The sequence below is a fragment of the Lissotriton helveticus genome (genome assembly GCF_964261635.1).
Source record: "Lissotriton helveticus chromosome 1_1 unlocalized genomic scaffold, aLisHel1.1 SUPER_1_unloc_17, whole genome shotgun sequence".
Taxonomy (NCBI): domain Eukaryota; kingdom Metazoa; phylum Chordata; class Amphibia; order Caudata; family Salamandridae; genus Lissotriton; species Lissotriton helveticus.
Genome location: NW_027611656.1, coordinates 930,604 through 944,533, shown reverse-complemented (window position 1 = coordinate 944,533; position 13,930 = coordinate 930,604). Strand labels below are relative to the sequence as shown.

The following is a 13,930-nucleotide window of genomic DNA, read 5'->3' as shown; positions in this document are numbered from 1 at the left end:
TGACTGATAGGAATATATGTGTCCATTTTAGGGTTAGATATAGGAATACTATATCTAAAGCAAAGGGTGATTACACCACCTTGCCCCAGCTGTCGTGCAGCCAGTTGTGTCAGATTTGGGTGGCCAGCCAGGGGTGGCATAATACATGCTGCAGCCCCTGGTAGGCCCTGGGTACACCTATGCCCTGGATACCTAAGGTATACTGTACAGGGACTGATAAGGAGGCCCAGTACTAATTAGATATGTACCTAGAGTACATGGAATCCAGTTTACAGAGAGAGCAGTGGGCCTGGAGTCCTGAATAGCAGGGCCCCAGGTCAACTAAGTCGAAAAACCAGCAAAACACCAGGCAAAAAGTTGGGGGCAACCATAGTCAGGTATCCACCTTCCTACATAACCCCCGCCCCCCCCCAAACGAAAGGAGATAAGGCTATCCTTGACCAGGTAAGCCTATATTGCCTGAGTGGCCATATGAGGTGGTATATGCACTGGCATGGTTACCCCCTATATCATGGTCCACTAAGCAATCCCTCACCCTAAGGGTATCTGAGGGTCTCCACCAAAGGGAATCTCTACCTGTGGTGTGTTTTGGCAAAGTAAAAGGCTGGTGCTGGGATGGAGTACTGAAGTGAGACTCCACTAATGTTGGGCTCAACTTCCTCCAATCACTATCCACCATATGTGCCTTTCTTTCCAGGACTGAGTTGCTATGAGCTCTCAGGGTCAACCTCTGGCTACCTAAAGCTGGAGGCTGAGTCCCTCTGTTTGGCTTACTGGAGGGAGAGGTCAGGCTTGGGGTTTTTAGGTCCCAGGTTTGGCTGTGCCCAACAGTGTCCATCTGTGGGAGGTCCCTGACTAAGTTTAAGGGGGATCCCTCAGGAGTCTGTTTTATTTTCACTTGGCTAGGACTACTAGCCTCAGTGCCCTTAATCGGCTGATTGGGAAGTTATTTTGGACAGGGGGCCCTTTGGGGTCCACCACTGGCCTCCCTGACCTCCACAGCCCTGGGCTGACTGAGGCAGGGTAGAGAGGGGCAGGTTACCTGCTCCAGACTGGGTCCCACCTTGGAAGGGTCCACTGACCTCAGGGGTTCTGCCAGGCTAGGCCTGACTACCTCTGGGGCAGTTTCTTCACAAGGGGTCAGGTCAGTTCCCTGAGGAGGCTGATCCTTTCCTAAAGTCTGGTGGGAGGGAGATTTCTCTTCCTCCTCAATGCTCTCTGTCTGAGTGGAGTGATCCATTGTTTCAGGCTTCACAACACTATTATCTGTCTGAGTTTGAGCTGTGGCCATCACAACTCCACCAACCTTTTCAGGAAGGGACTCAGTTTGGGTATGGGCTGTTATCATCACAGCCGTGCCAACCTGTTCAGGGAAGGAATCTGTCTGAGATTGGGCTGTGACTGGCACAGCCCTCCTGACCTGTTCAGGGAGGACATCTTGGACTGGGGCTGTGGCCATCACTGCCCCACTAACCTTACCATGGAGGTTTACCATTTTAAAATGGGTTTCTTGCTCTACCTCAGCCCAGGCTGAGATCTCTAAATCATTCCCCAGTAGGCAATCTACAGGCAAGTTTGATGACACTGCCACTCTCTTGGGGCCAGTGACACCTCCCCAGCTGAGATTGACCACTGCCTTGGGATGATCTGTCTGCACTCCATCAATATTGGTCACCTGGTATGTGGCTCCAGGTAAAAGTTGCCTTGAGGGGACTAGGCTCTCAGTCACCATGGTGATGCTAGCCCCTGTATCTCTATAGGCCTCAACTTTTATACCATTGATGAGGGGCTCCTGTCTGTACTTGCTCAAAGTGTTGGGACAAGCAGTGAAGTTGGCAAACCCCATGCCATTTTCACAGACAAGAGTATCTAAGTCAGGGGACCTGGTTAGGCCAGAGTCCCCAGGAACTCCCAAAGTAAATGCACCCAAATTCTTGGGGGCACTCCCACCACCTGGGGGATTACTACTAGTAGTAACAGGTGGCTTGGAATGGTTACTTAGGGGTATGTTCTCCTTATTGTTGTTGGCCTTTGGGCAACTGATGTCAGTTTTGTAATGGCCTACCTGTTTGCAGGTATGACAATAAGGTTTCTTTTGGGTATTGGAAGGATTCTGGGACCCACCCCCTTCAGAGGATTTTTGGGGCCCTGATGTGGTTTGATCTGAAGATTTATTCCCACCCTTCTCTTGAGGCTTGGTTGATTCCTTCTTTTGGTCACCACCTTGGTTCTTAGGCCTAACCCTGGTTCTGACCCATTTGTCTGCCCTCTTACCCAATTCCTGTGGAGAGATCAGATCAGAGTCTACCAGGTGCTGGTGTAATAACTGGTTCTGACAATTATTTAAGACTTGCTCTCTCATAATTAGATTATACAATCCTTTGAAATCAGTAACCTTACTTCCCAGTAGCCAGCCTTCAAAAGCCTTAGTGGCACAATCAACAAAGTCAGTCCAATCCTGAGACTGAGTTTTCTGGGTGTCTCTGAACATCAACCTGTACTGTTCAGTTGTTAAGCCAAACCCATCAATCAGTGTATTCTTCAGGCCTTGGTAATTGTTAGCATCCTCAGCTCTAATAGTGAGGAGCTTATCTCTACCTTTGCCTTCAAAGGAGAGCCACAATATAGCTGCCCACTGACTCTGGGGGACGCACTGGACAGTGCAGGCCCTCTCCAGAGCAGTCATCCATTTGTGGATGTCATCCTCTTGTTTAAAGGGGGGCACTATCTTACTCAGGTGTCTAGTGTCTAAACTCCTGTCCTTATCTCTAGGTAAAATGCTGCCACCAGTGGGGTGTGCCCCACTCAATTCCTGCTCTCTGGCAAAGGCAAGTCTTTCCTTGGCAAGGGCAAGTTCTTCCCTTGGCAAGGGCAAGTTCTTCCCTTTCAATCCTCAGATGGACCTCCCTCATCTTAGCTTCATGCTCTCTTCTCTGAGGGGATGTCATCCCTTTCCTAGAAGATGCCTGAGAGACATGGGTGTGAACAGATCTGTTAGAGCCTCTGGATAGAGACCTAACTCGTCCATTCCCAGTGTTAAGCCTGCCTGAGAGTGGGCCTGGGGGTGCCCCAGTTCCATTCTCATGCCTGCTTAAGTTGGCCCTGGTCTGCTGACTAATACTGGACCTTTGGCTGCCTCGTCCCCTGATGACTCTGCCTCCTCCTGATTGTCTGTATCTAGGAGGTGGAGGTCTGGGTCACCAAGGGTTCCCTCTAAGGGGGGCATACTCCCATCTGGATTAGGAGGGCCTGTGTTAGAAGCCCTCCTGGCATCATAAGTCTCTAAGAGACCTATCAGAAAAGGAGTGGTAGGGTTAGAACCCTGTTTTAGCTTTCTGGAGGTACACAATTGTCTCATCTCCTGAAAGCTAAGGGCTGCATATCTGGACATGACCTGTGGAGGGTCAATGACTACCAGGGGAGTCTGTGTAGATTCTCCTCAGACATGCTTCTAGTGTGGTGTAAGTGATGCACCTACCTACACTATGGGTTTACCTACTGATCCCTTGCTAGAGTTGTAGTCAGGGTGTGCTAGGCCCTGTGACACTACAACAGCTGGTTCAGTAGAACTCAGAGTATTCTAAGCTAAGTTATATGTACCTTGGTACTTATGTGATCTTTCAAATGATATTCTTAGGATACGTGTGGTAAATCAACAGCAAGCTCAAATCCCAACCGCTACTCACCAATGTGAGAAGTTGGCCTGATATATAGTGTTCACTATTCTAGTGATCACTGTGTATCATTCCAAACGACCTTTATTGATGATTGGTTGTAAGTCAACCTTATAGACCAGCTATCCTAGTAGCATGGACAAGAGCAGTCTTTAGGCTAAACTCTAGAGGGCGTGTTAAGCCAGCTGTTTTACCATCACATATACCCCTTGAACACCAAGTGAAAGGACACCACACAAGTTGTTATGAAAAATAAAGTGTATTTATTTATAACAAGTCTACCCTGAACTCTTTATGAGTCAGGGAGCTAAGCACAATACAAAACTCTTAAGAAAATACTTCAAGTTTTACAATTTACACAAATGCCCGAGGGGCACGAAAAACCATATACTACAAAAGTGGAATGTGAAATACTAGCAGGTAAGTAACAAGATCCAGAGGCTTCAGGATCGCTAGGGCTACACTACTGAACTCTTAGGTTAGGAGCAGGAGGCCTAGGGAGATCGGGTGCAGAGTGTGCACTCTCACGCGGGATGCGGGAAGAAGTCTATGGATGCTAGCGTTTCTAAAGTTACTGTTTCCGGACGAATCCGACTAGGTAGACTAAAAACGAAAAAGGATCTGGACACTTGGATAGTGAACCTGTGCTGGAGCACCGAAATACTCAAGTTACCTAGCCCAGGGGCAGCGGCTGCATAGGGTTCAAAAGACGTCGGGAATCCTCGTTGAAGTCTATGGAGCCTGAAAGAAGAAGTTGCTGGCAGGCGACCAGTGAAGATGTTCGGAGTGATCCAAGCCTGGATCGGAGTTGAAGACGACCTGAAAGCAGAGGGGACTCAGTTCTTAATCACTAGCCAGTGATTATGTGGGCACCAGGATGGCACCGGATGAAGTCACCTCGACCAGGTGAGTGGGCGACGCAGTGCTCTGCAGTCTCTCGGACCAGGAGGCGTTGTCGGCGACCAGGATGGAGGGGCGAGCTGTCCCACGAAGGTGTCTGCTGTCGGCGATGCTGGACCCAGGATTGGGGCAACAAACCTTGGCAAAGGCAAGCCCACGCGGTGGACTCAAGATGGCGTCTGGAGTGGACCAGGAGGGTCCAGGGGGCTCCTCTCTTGGAAGGGGGCTAGGGCCAGTCTGGAGCAACCAGACCAGCGGTGTAATCGTCGTGGTACGTTGTCAGGAGGGCCACTAGCCAACGGGCAAGTGACCGGACAACGCGGGAAGCAGCAAAGAGCAGAAGGGCCCCACGCAGATCTCGTGGATGCTGGGGGGGCTGGTCTTCGGTGCTGGAGCTGCTTAGGGTTAGGGCTTCTCAAACCCCAAAGCACTCACTCGAGGATCCCTCGGCTGTCGTGCTGGATAAGCGTCGTGCAGGTTTTGAAGATGGCCGGTCCCTCAGGTCTCGTCACACCCACGAATCTCAGCTGAGCTGTAGAGGCAGGTAGAGGTCAGAGATGGCAGGGAATCCGGGTCTCGTCGAGCTGGGCAGTCTTGATCCGGAGGAGAGACTTACAGCAAACCGCAGCGCTTAGATGGTGCCCGCTGATGCAGGGTGGCTACTCCTTAGCCACAAGGGAGAGTCTTCAGAAATGTTCAAGAGTTCTTTCATGGAAAGTAGTCAAGATTCAGAATTATCTAATTTGGGAAGGGGGCCTGCTCCTCCCTTTATCTTAAGAAAAGGAGCTGGCACGCGACTAGGTCCTGCCCATGGGTGGGACCAGGAGGGGGGTAGTTACACCCCTCTCCTTTGTCCAGTCTCTCCCCAGCTCAGGGGCTGGTGTGCCCCTGGAACTGGTTTGAGCCGGCATATGCACAGTGAGCACCGGGGTGCCACTTGCAGTCACCTTCCTTTCAGCCCTGCCTACCTGGGATACACAAAACCCTGTCTGGGATGGTGCTAGCACCGCCCCTGATAGGAAACCCTTTGTCCGAGCTCTCCTCGCTGGAAGGACTCCCAGCAGCAGGAGGTCAGACTTGTGTCTGTGGTGGCAGCATCCATTTTTTGATGCTGAGGCTCGAGTTAGCTTTAACCGGGGTTCACAGTTACATACATGTCGTATCCCTCTAGAAGGGTGGAATGCTAACCCCGTTGGCAGAATTGACGAGGGGTTAGTATTCCAATTCGTATGATACCTTACTCGACATGTTTTGATAATGCTATACCAAAGTTAGCATTTGACCGCGAGGTACATAATGCACTTAAGAGTATATGGTATAGCGTTATCATGGAACAGCTATTAGGACTTGGTTCCGCAAGCTGCAAACGGGCTCAGCTCATGCCAGAGCACCATCTCACATAATTCCAAGCACTCTGCCTTCAGGATTGATAAGGCCTGCCATAGGAGTGACTGATAGGAATATATGTGTCCATTTTAGGGTTAGATATAGGAATACTATATCTAAAGCAAATGGTGATTACACCACCTTGCCCCAGCTGTCGTGCAGCCAGTTGTGTCAGATTTGGGTGGCCAGCCAGGGGTGGCATAATACATGCTGCAGCCCCTGGTAGGCCCTGGGTACACCCATGCCCTGGATTCCTAAGGTATACTGTACAGGGACTGATAAGGAGGCCCAGTACCAATTAGATATGTACCTAGAGTACATGGAATCCAGTTTACAGAGAGAGCAGTGGGCCTGGGGTCCTGAATAGCAGGGCCCCAGGTCAACTAAGTCGAAAAACCAGCAAAACACCAGGCAAAAAGTTGGGGGCAACCATAGTCAGGTATCCACCTTCCTACACCTGTTACGATGTGCAGTGTCTCATTATCGTGTCTGCATGCTGTCAACCCCATTAGGATGGTAAAACAGTCCAGCGCCGTGAGTTATGGGGCGTGGTGGCCTGTTTAAAGTGCGGGTACTCGAGTTCAAGTTCAAGTTCGGGCATTTATATAGCGCACTACTCACCCAGAGGGTCTCAAGGCGCTTGGGGAAGGGGTACATTATTTGTCGAATAGCCAGGTTTTAAGTTCTTTTCTGAAGGAGATGTGGTTTTGAGTAAGGCGGAGGTGAGTGGGGAGTGAGTTCCAGGTCTTGGCAGCCAGGAAGGAGAAGGATCTGCCACCCATGGTGGATTTTCGGATGCGCGGGACTGCGGCGAGGGCTTGGTTGGACGATCTTAGTTGGCGGGTGGGTTTGTAGAAGGACAGTCGAGTGTTGAGGCATTCGGGTCCTAGATTGTAGAGGGCCTTGTGTGCGTGGGTGAGAAGACGGAACGTAATTCTTTTGTTGACGGGAAGCCAGTGGAGGTCTTTTAGGTGTCCGGTGATGTGATCTTGGCGAGGGATGTCCAATATGAGTCTCGCTGATGCGTTTTGGATGCGTTGGAGTTTTTTCTGTAATTTTGCTGTGATTCCGGCGTATAGTGTGTTACCATAATCCAGTCGGCTCGTGACCAGTGCGTGGGTGACAGTCTTTCTTGTCTCGAGGGGGATCCAGTGGAAGATCTTTTTGAGAATGCCAAGTACGTTGAAGCAGGAGGATGAGACTGCGTTGACTTGTCTGTACATCGAGAGAGAGGAGTCTAGGATGAAGCCAAGGTTGCGTGCGTGATCTGTGGGTGTGGGTGCTGTGCCCAGAGCGGAAGGCCACCAAGAGTCGTCCCAGGCAGAGGGGGAAGATCCTAGGATGAGCACCTCCGTTTTGTCTGAGTTGAGTTTTAGGCGGCTATGTTTCATCCATTCGGCTACTTCTTTCATGCCTTCGTGAAGATTGGTTTTGGCGGTGTTAGGGTCTTTGGTGAGGGAAAGGATTAATTGGGTGTCGTCGGCGTAGGAGATGATGTTGAGGTTGTGTTGGCGTGCGATGGATGCGAGTGGGCTCATGTAAACGTTGAAGAGGGTGGGACTGAGTGATGATCCTTGAGGTACTCCACAGATGACTTCAGTGGCCTCTGAGTTGAATGGGGGAAGTCGGACTCTTTGAGTTCTCCCGGCGAGGAACGAGATGATCCAGCCCAAGGCTTTTCCTTGTATGCCGATGTTGTTGAGGCGTTGTATAAGGGTGCTGTGGCAGACTGTGTCGAAAGCGGCGGAGAGGTCGAGTAGAATGAGGGCCGCTGTTTCTCCGTTATCCAGTAGTGTTCGGATGTCGTCTGTCGCTGCAATGATGGCGGTTTCGGTGCTGTGTTTGGCTCGAAACCCAGATTAAGATGGATCGAGGGAGTTGTTGGATTCAAGGAAGGCGGCGAGCTGGCTGTTGACGGCTTTCTCAATGAATTTGGCGGGGAAAGGGAGGAGGGATATGGGTCGGTAGTTTTTAAGTTCAGAGGGGTCTGCTGTGGGTTTTTTCAAGAGGGCGCTGAGTTCGGCGTGTTTCCAGCTTTCTGGGAAGGTGGCAGAGTTGAACGAGCAGTTGATGACATCACGGAGATGGGGTGCGATGGTGGAGTCAGCTTTGTTGAAGATGTGGTGGGGGCAGGGGTCGGTTGGCGAGCCAGAGTGGATTGAGTTCATTAGGCGGATGGTGTCTTCAGTGGTGATTGGGTTCCAGGCGCTAAGGTTGTTAGTTGGCGGAGTAGGATCTGAGGGGGGTGGGGATGGTTGATCGCTGGGAGTGTTCTCGAAGCTGTTGTGGATGTCGGCAATTTTGTTGTAGAAGAAGGAGGATAACGCATCGCAGAGGTCTTGGGAGGGAGTGATGTCGTTAGATGCTGCGGTGGGGTTGGTGAATTCTTTGACGATGTTGAAAAGTTCCTTGCTGTTGTGGGTGTTGTTGTCGAGACGATCCTTGAATGCTGATTTCTTGGCGGATCGAATCAGTTGGTGGTGTTTGCGGGTGGCTGCTTTGAGGGTGGCCATGTTGTCGGTGGTTGGGTTTTTCCTCCATGTTTTCTCCAGAGAGCGGCATAGCTTCTTGGATTTTTTTAAGGTCATCATTGAACCAGGGAGCCTTTTTGCTGGCTGATTTGATCTGGTGCTTTTTCAGGGGTGCTAATTCGTCAGCACTGTGGGTGATCCATTGCTTGAGATTGGTGGCCGCTTGGTTTGGGTCCAATGAGAGGGTGGGAGGGTTTTGGTTGAGTGATGTGAGGAGTTGGTCGGAGGTGATTTTGTTCCAGTTTCTCCGAGGAATAGGTTGTGGGCGGTTGTGGGTCAGGGTGGTTTTGTAGCTGAAGTGAAGACAGCTGTGGTCTGTCCAATGGAGAGCTGTGGTGCGATCGAAGGAGATGTGCTTGCTGGAGGTGAAGATAGGGTCAAGCGTGTGTCCGGCTACATGGGTGGGGGTGTCAACAAGTTGTTTGAGTCCGAGATTGGCCAGGTTGTCCAGAAGGGTGGAGGTGTTGCTGTCGTGTTTGTTTTCAAGGTGGTAGTTGAGGTCTCCTAAAAGAATGTAGTTCTCGGAGGCGAGGGCATGTGGGCTAACGAAGTCAGTGATGTCATCGCTGAATTGAGTGCGGGTTCCTGGGGGCCTGTAGATGAGGGTGCCTCTAAGTGTGGTCCTAGGGTCGGTGTGGATCTGAAAGTGGAGATGTTCGGCGGTTGCAAGATTATCGTCGGAGCTGGTCGTGATTTTGATGGTGTTCCTATGGATGATGGCGATGCCTCCTCCTGTTTGGTAGGTGCGGTCTTTTCGGATAATCTTGTAAGCGTCCGGTATGGCTATGGCGATGTCGGGTGTTGATGATGTGTTCATCCATGTTTCTGTCAGGAAGGCGATGTCCGGTGACGCAGTGTCGAGTAGGTCCCAGAGTTCGGTTGCGTGTCTGTGGACCGAGCGGGTGTTCAGCAGGATGCACTTCAGGCGGTTAGAGTCGGAGCTGTGTATGGAGGAAGTGGATTTGGTGAGGGTCCTGAAGCAGTTGAACTTGCAGGAGAGGCAGGCGAAAGGGCCGTGGGTACGTCCTGGGGTGGCTTCGCAGCATTGTGGTGTGCGTCCGGGGTTGAGGGCGAGGAGAGTTGCAGCATCATATGTGAATCTAGTGGATTGGGTGCGGCGGGGACCAGGGGGTCTGGTGCTGGGCGCGGTCCGGGCGGGACGGGCGTAGACGGGCTTACCTTTGGGGCACCTTCGGCGCGCATGGGGCACGACCACTGCGCGTGGACGCTGCACGAAGAGACATCTGTCATATATAGATAGTGGAGGAGGGAGGGGCGAGGGAGGAGCAGCTGGGAGGCGTTAGCGGGGCGGGGAGGCTGTCCACGAGGCACAACAAACAAAATGGCTGCGAAAACAAGCAGACCTGCAGCAGGGCGAGATTGGGGCACACAGATGGGGTACCAGCGCAACCAGACTGAAATAGTACTTTTAAACTGTACCAGAGCGAGCGTTTCAAATTATATGCGAGCACAGTGAAGTTAGCGTACAATGCGACCAGCACTATTAACGAATTAATTATCCGGCAATACAGCGTACAATGCAACCAGCGCTATTAACAATGAATTATCTGGCAATACAGCGTGCAATGCAACAAGCGCAATTAACAATTGACTATCTGGCAATACAGCGTACAATGCCACAAGCGCTATTAACAATTAAGTGTCTGGCAATACAGCGTACAAAGCAACAGGCGCTATAACTTATTCAGATTGTAGCCAGACGGCGTTACGATACCCAAGCACTTAAAATTGGACAGGCAAGCAGTAGCACCCAAGCGCTGCGAGGATCAGGCAGAGAGCGTAGGGGAGCGACCTCTTCGCACGAAGTCGAGGAGGTCACAGCGTTGGAAGGCAATGAACGAGCCTGGTCAGTCCGAGGGAGTGAGGAGCAGCTGGGAGGCGTTAGCGGGGCGGGGAGGCTGTCCACGAGGCACAACAAACAAAATGGCTGCGAAAACAAGCAGACCTGCAGCAGGGCAAGATTGGGGCACACAGATGGGGTACCAGCGCAACCAGACTGAAATAGTACTTTTAAACTGTACCAGTGCGAGCGTTTCAAATTATATTCGAGCACAGTGAAGTTAGCGTACAATGCGACCAGCGCTATTATCGAATTAATTATCCGGCAATACAGCGTACAATGCAACCAGCGCTATTAACAATTAATTATCTGGCAATACAGCGTGCAATGCAACAAGCGCAATTAACAATTGACTATCTGGCAATACAGCGTACAATGCCACAAGCGCTATTAACAATTAAGTGTCTGGCAATACAGCGTACAAAGTAACAGGCGCTATAACTTGTTCAGATTCTAGACAGACGGAGTTACGATACCCAAGCACTTAAAATTGGACAGGCAAGCAGTAGCACCCAAGCGCTGCGAGGATCAGGCAGAGAGCGTGGGGGAGCGACCTCTTCGCACGAAGTCGAGGAGGTCACTCTGCAACTGCAAGAGAAATGTGGAACTGTAAATCCACTAACCTGATTTACTTCATTCAGTGCCCCTGCCTCCTGGGATATATAGGGGAAACATCCCGAGCAATACAGACGCACTTGAATGAACATCGTTCAGCAATCAGAACAAAAAAACTGGCTGCTCCAATGGTAAAACATTTTTTGGAGAAAGGACACAATGCAGAAGACTTCACTTGGAGAGTTTTAGAAAAAATTCATACGCCTGACACCAAAGGTGGATCAGAAATTAGAAAGAAAAGGGAGGTATTCTGGATATTTGTCTTCAATACCTTCCGTGAGGGAATGAATAGTGAATTACCGTGGGAACATGCAATATGCTAGAAGAAAATTATTCCCTACATTCATTTTTCCTCATTAGGGACACAATCTGTAACTTCTGACTTAATCCCCATACCTATAATTTATTTGCTTTACCTTCATTATTTAGAAGTCAAATAATTCCAACTTGACACCCTTGCCTATATTCTTATTCTAATAGGGTTATAGCTTGATTAATTCTAAAGTTATATAAAACATCTCTTATGAGGATCACTACAATGATAATTGTTTGCGAGAATATAATATATAAAGACAAAACAACCTTATACCAGGCTTGCCTTCCCCATATTTGTAATACAGTCCGTTTTTTATTACAACTGTCTGATACACCGGGGAGTCTCTAGGGATAGATCCATCGTCCATTTCGACCCATAAAGATACTGCGGTCTAGTATCATGGGCAACTTCAATAACGAACTAGTCCTTTCTTTATCGCACTGACTGATCAGTCCGACATCGACAATCAGTCCGCCCTTAACACTTAGTCTCTTTTCTATCGTGCCGACTATAATACTCCAAAGGGCAGACACATTTAAAACAAACTAGTCCGTTTTCTATTACCTTTACGAATAAGCCCGCCCTACTACAAGGAGTCCTTCGTCTATTGCACCGACAATCAGTCCACCCTTGACACTTAGTCTCTTTTCTATCGTGCCGACTACAATACTCCAAGGGGCAGACATATTTAAAACAAGCTAGTCCGTTTTCTATTACCTTAACGAATAGGCCCGCCTTGCTATAGGGAGTCCCTCGTCTATTGCACCTATCGGAGTATTCTAAGGGTTTGATCTTTTTTAAAACGAACCTTTGCTTTGATCGTATCAAATATCTGGCCCGTTTTTTAATAAAAAGTCTGTTTTTAGTCATGAAATTTACAGCACCTCTGAAGGATCTTCGATGGTTATATTCTTTTTTAATGCATATGCCACATTATATTGCTCGTGAAAACATGGCCGCATTATTAACTACGTTTAGTCCCTTTTCCATGGCTTGGACGACTAAGTCCGCTTTCCCTTTCACTGCCAAGTACAGCTGCATCACATCTTGGCATTAAGAGCAATATAAAAAGACGACCTTAGATGCACTCATTCTCTATCGGTCGTGAAAGGAATACAGAAACCCAGCATCCCGCCGCCGGAACCAGGAGCCCTGTTAATATCTATTGGGTAAGAATCACCTGATGTGATACCTGTAACTTGATTATCTTTAGCGCCACCATTTGAAATTACATGGCCCCCCCTTTTTTGTCCTTTTTTGTCTTTATCTATAGACAGGGAGTTATTTTAACCGTATCTATTGAGATTCTATTGGAACCTAACCCTAAAGGTAACCACTTTTTACTTATATCTTTTCATGGATTAATGGTATCTAATGGCTTAAATAAATATAAAAGTTAAGCAAACCCTCACTATGAAATATTTCCCCCGAAATATGCAGGAACCTATCCTTATCAAGATCCCCACATCAGGAGGATTATAACACGCTTGATTTTACATTTGAGTATTCCTTGAATCATTGGCGACTTCCGGCTGGCGGGCTTAAATGAAATATTTTTACACTTTTCAGGTAATCTAACTGCCCTTAGTCAATACCACAATATCTTAAATTGTGTATAAACCTCAGTCATAATAAATTTCTAAATTTTCTAAAGCAATTTTTATCTATACCCCATAGGATATATGCAATTATAAAAGACTAAATCCTGGAATTATCTGACATCAAGGATTATATTTGATAACGAATCCTTGGACTTATGCCAAAATAGGTAAATATCATCTTCAAATAGTACACGTAGCATAGCACGCTGTGGACCATTTTAAATCATTACCCTGTTCTTTCTCATAGCACTATCTCAGAAATCAGGATAAAGGAAATTCCTTATAAGATTCAGATCGATTAATCCACACTATACTTCATTCTTTTAAGTAAGTGTACCTATTTACCAGGTTTACACATCTATAGCAGTATATGAATGCTCGCACTGTGGAAATAGGTGACCATAGACCATACTAATGATTCATACTAAGCTATGCCCCAAGTACATATTTTTATCTCTATACTAGGGCTTAGAACTATAAAACCTATATTAGGAATTTTGATTTGTATACCATTCATTAAACCCATTTGCACGAGTCTGTGGAACCATTACCTTGACGGAATGTATTATAGATATTATCATATATCACAACATATAGGAAGTGGTGATCCAACAATACTCCTGATAGACTTCCCGTCTAGCACTTGATATCGACGGGTCTTTTACCCTAATTGTGGTCTATAATCCTGTGACTACCAGTAAGGCAAGGAAAGCGAAATGAAATTAATTAGACATGATGAAATGTTTTGGAAAAACTGAGACTACTATGACAAGCATTAGTTATTAGAAACTTGATGTGTTAAAAATCAGGATCTAAAGAACATGCATAATATTGTGTATAATTTTTTATTGTATGGCATTTTCCTTTTAGATTTACCGTGGCTGCTCCAGAAGAAGGCGCTGGTCCGCCGAAACGCGCGTAGAGATAAAATTTGCCACCTTGTTTATATATTTTTCTAATTGTCTATTCTTACGTGTATCCATCCATCTAATTGTATGGAAATTTTAATGATACCTTGATTGTTTATTTTTATTGTGATATATTTG

At 48.0% G+C, this 13,930-nt stretch overlaps 1 protein-coding gene across 1 annotated transcript in view; it reads left to right on the top strand.

Moving 5' to 3' along the window:
* LOC144805633 (uncharacterized) overlaps positions 1-13,186 on the top strand; it is a 90,586-nt gene extending 77,400 nt beyond the window's left edge. The window contains exon 4 of the mRNA XM_078672153.1: positions 13,132-13,186. Coding sequence (XP_078528279.1) covers positions 13,132-13,186 — 55 coding nt within the window. The remainder of the gene's footprint in view (positions 1-13,131) is intronic.
* Positions 13,187-13,930: the final 744 nt, after the last annotated feature.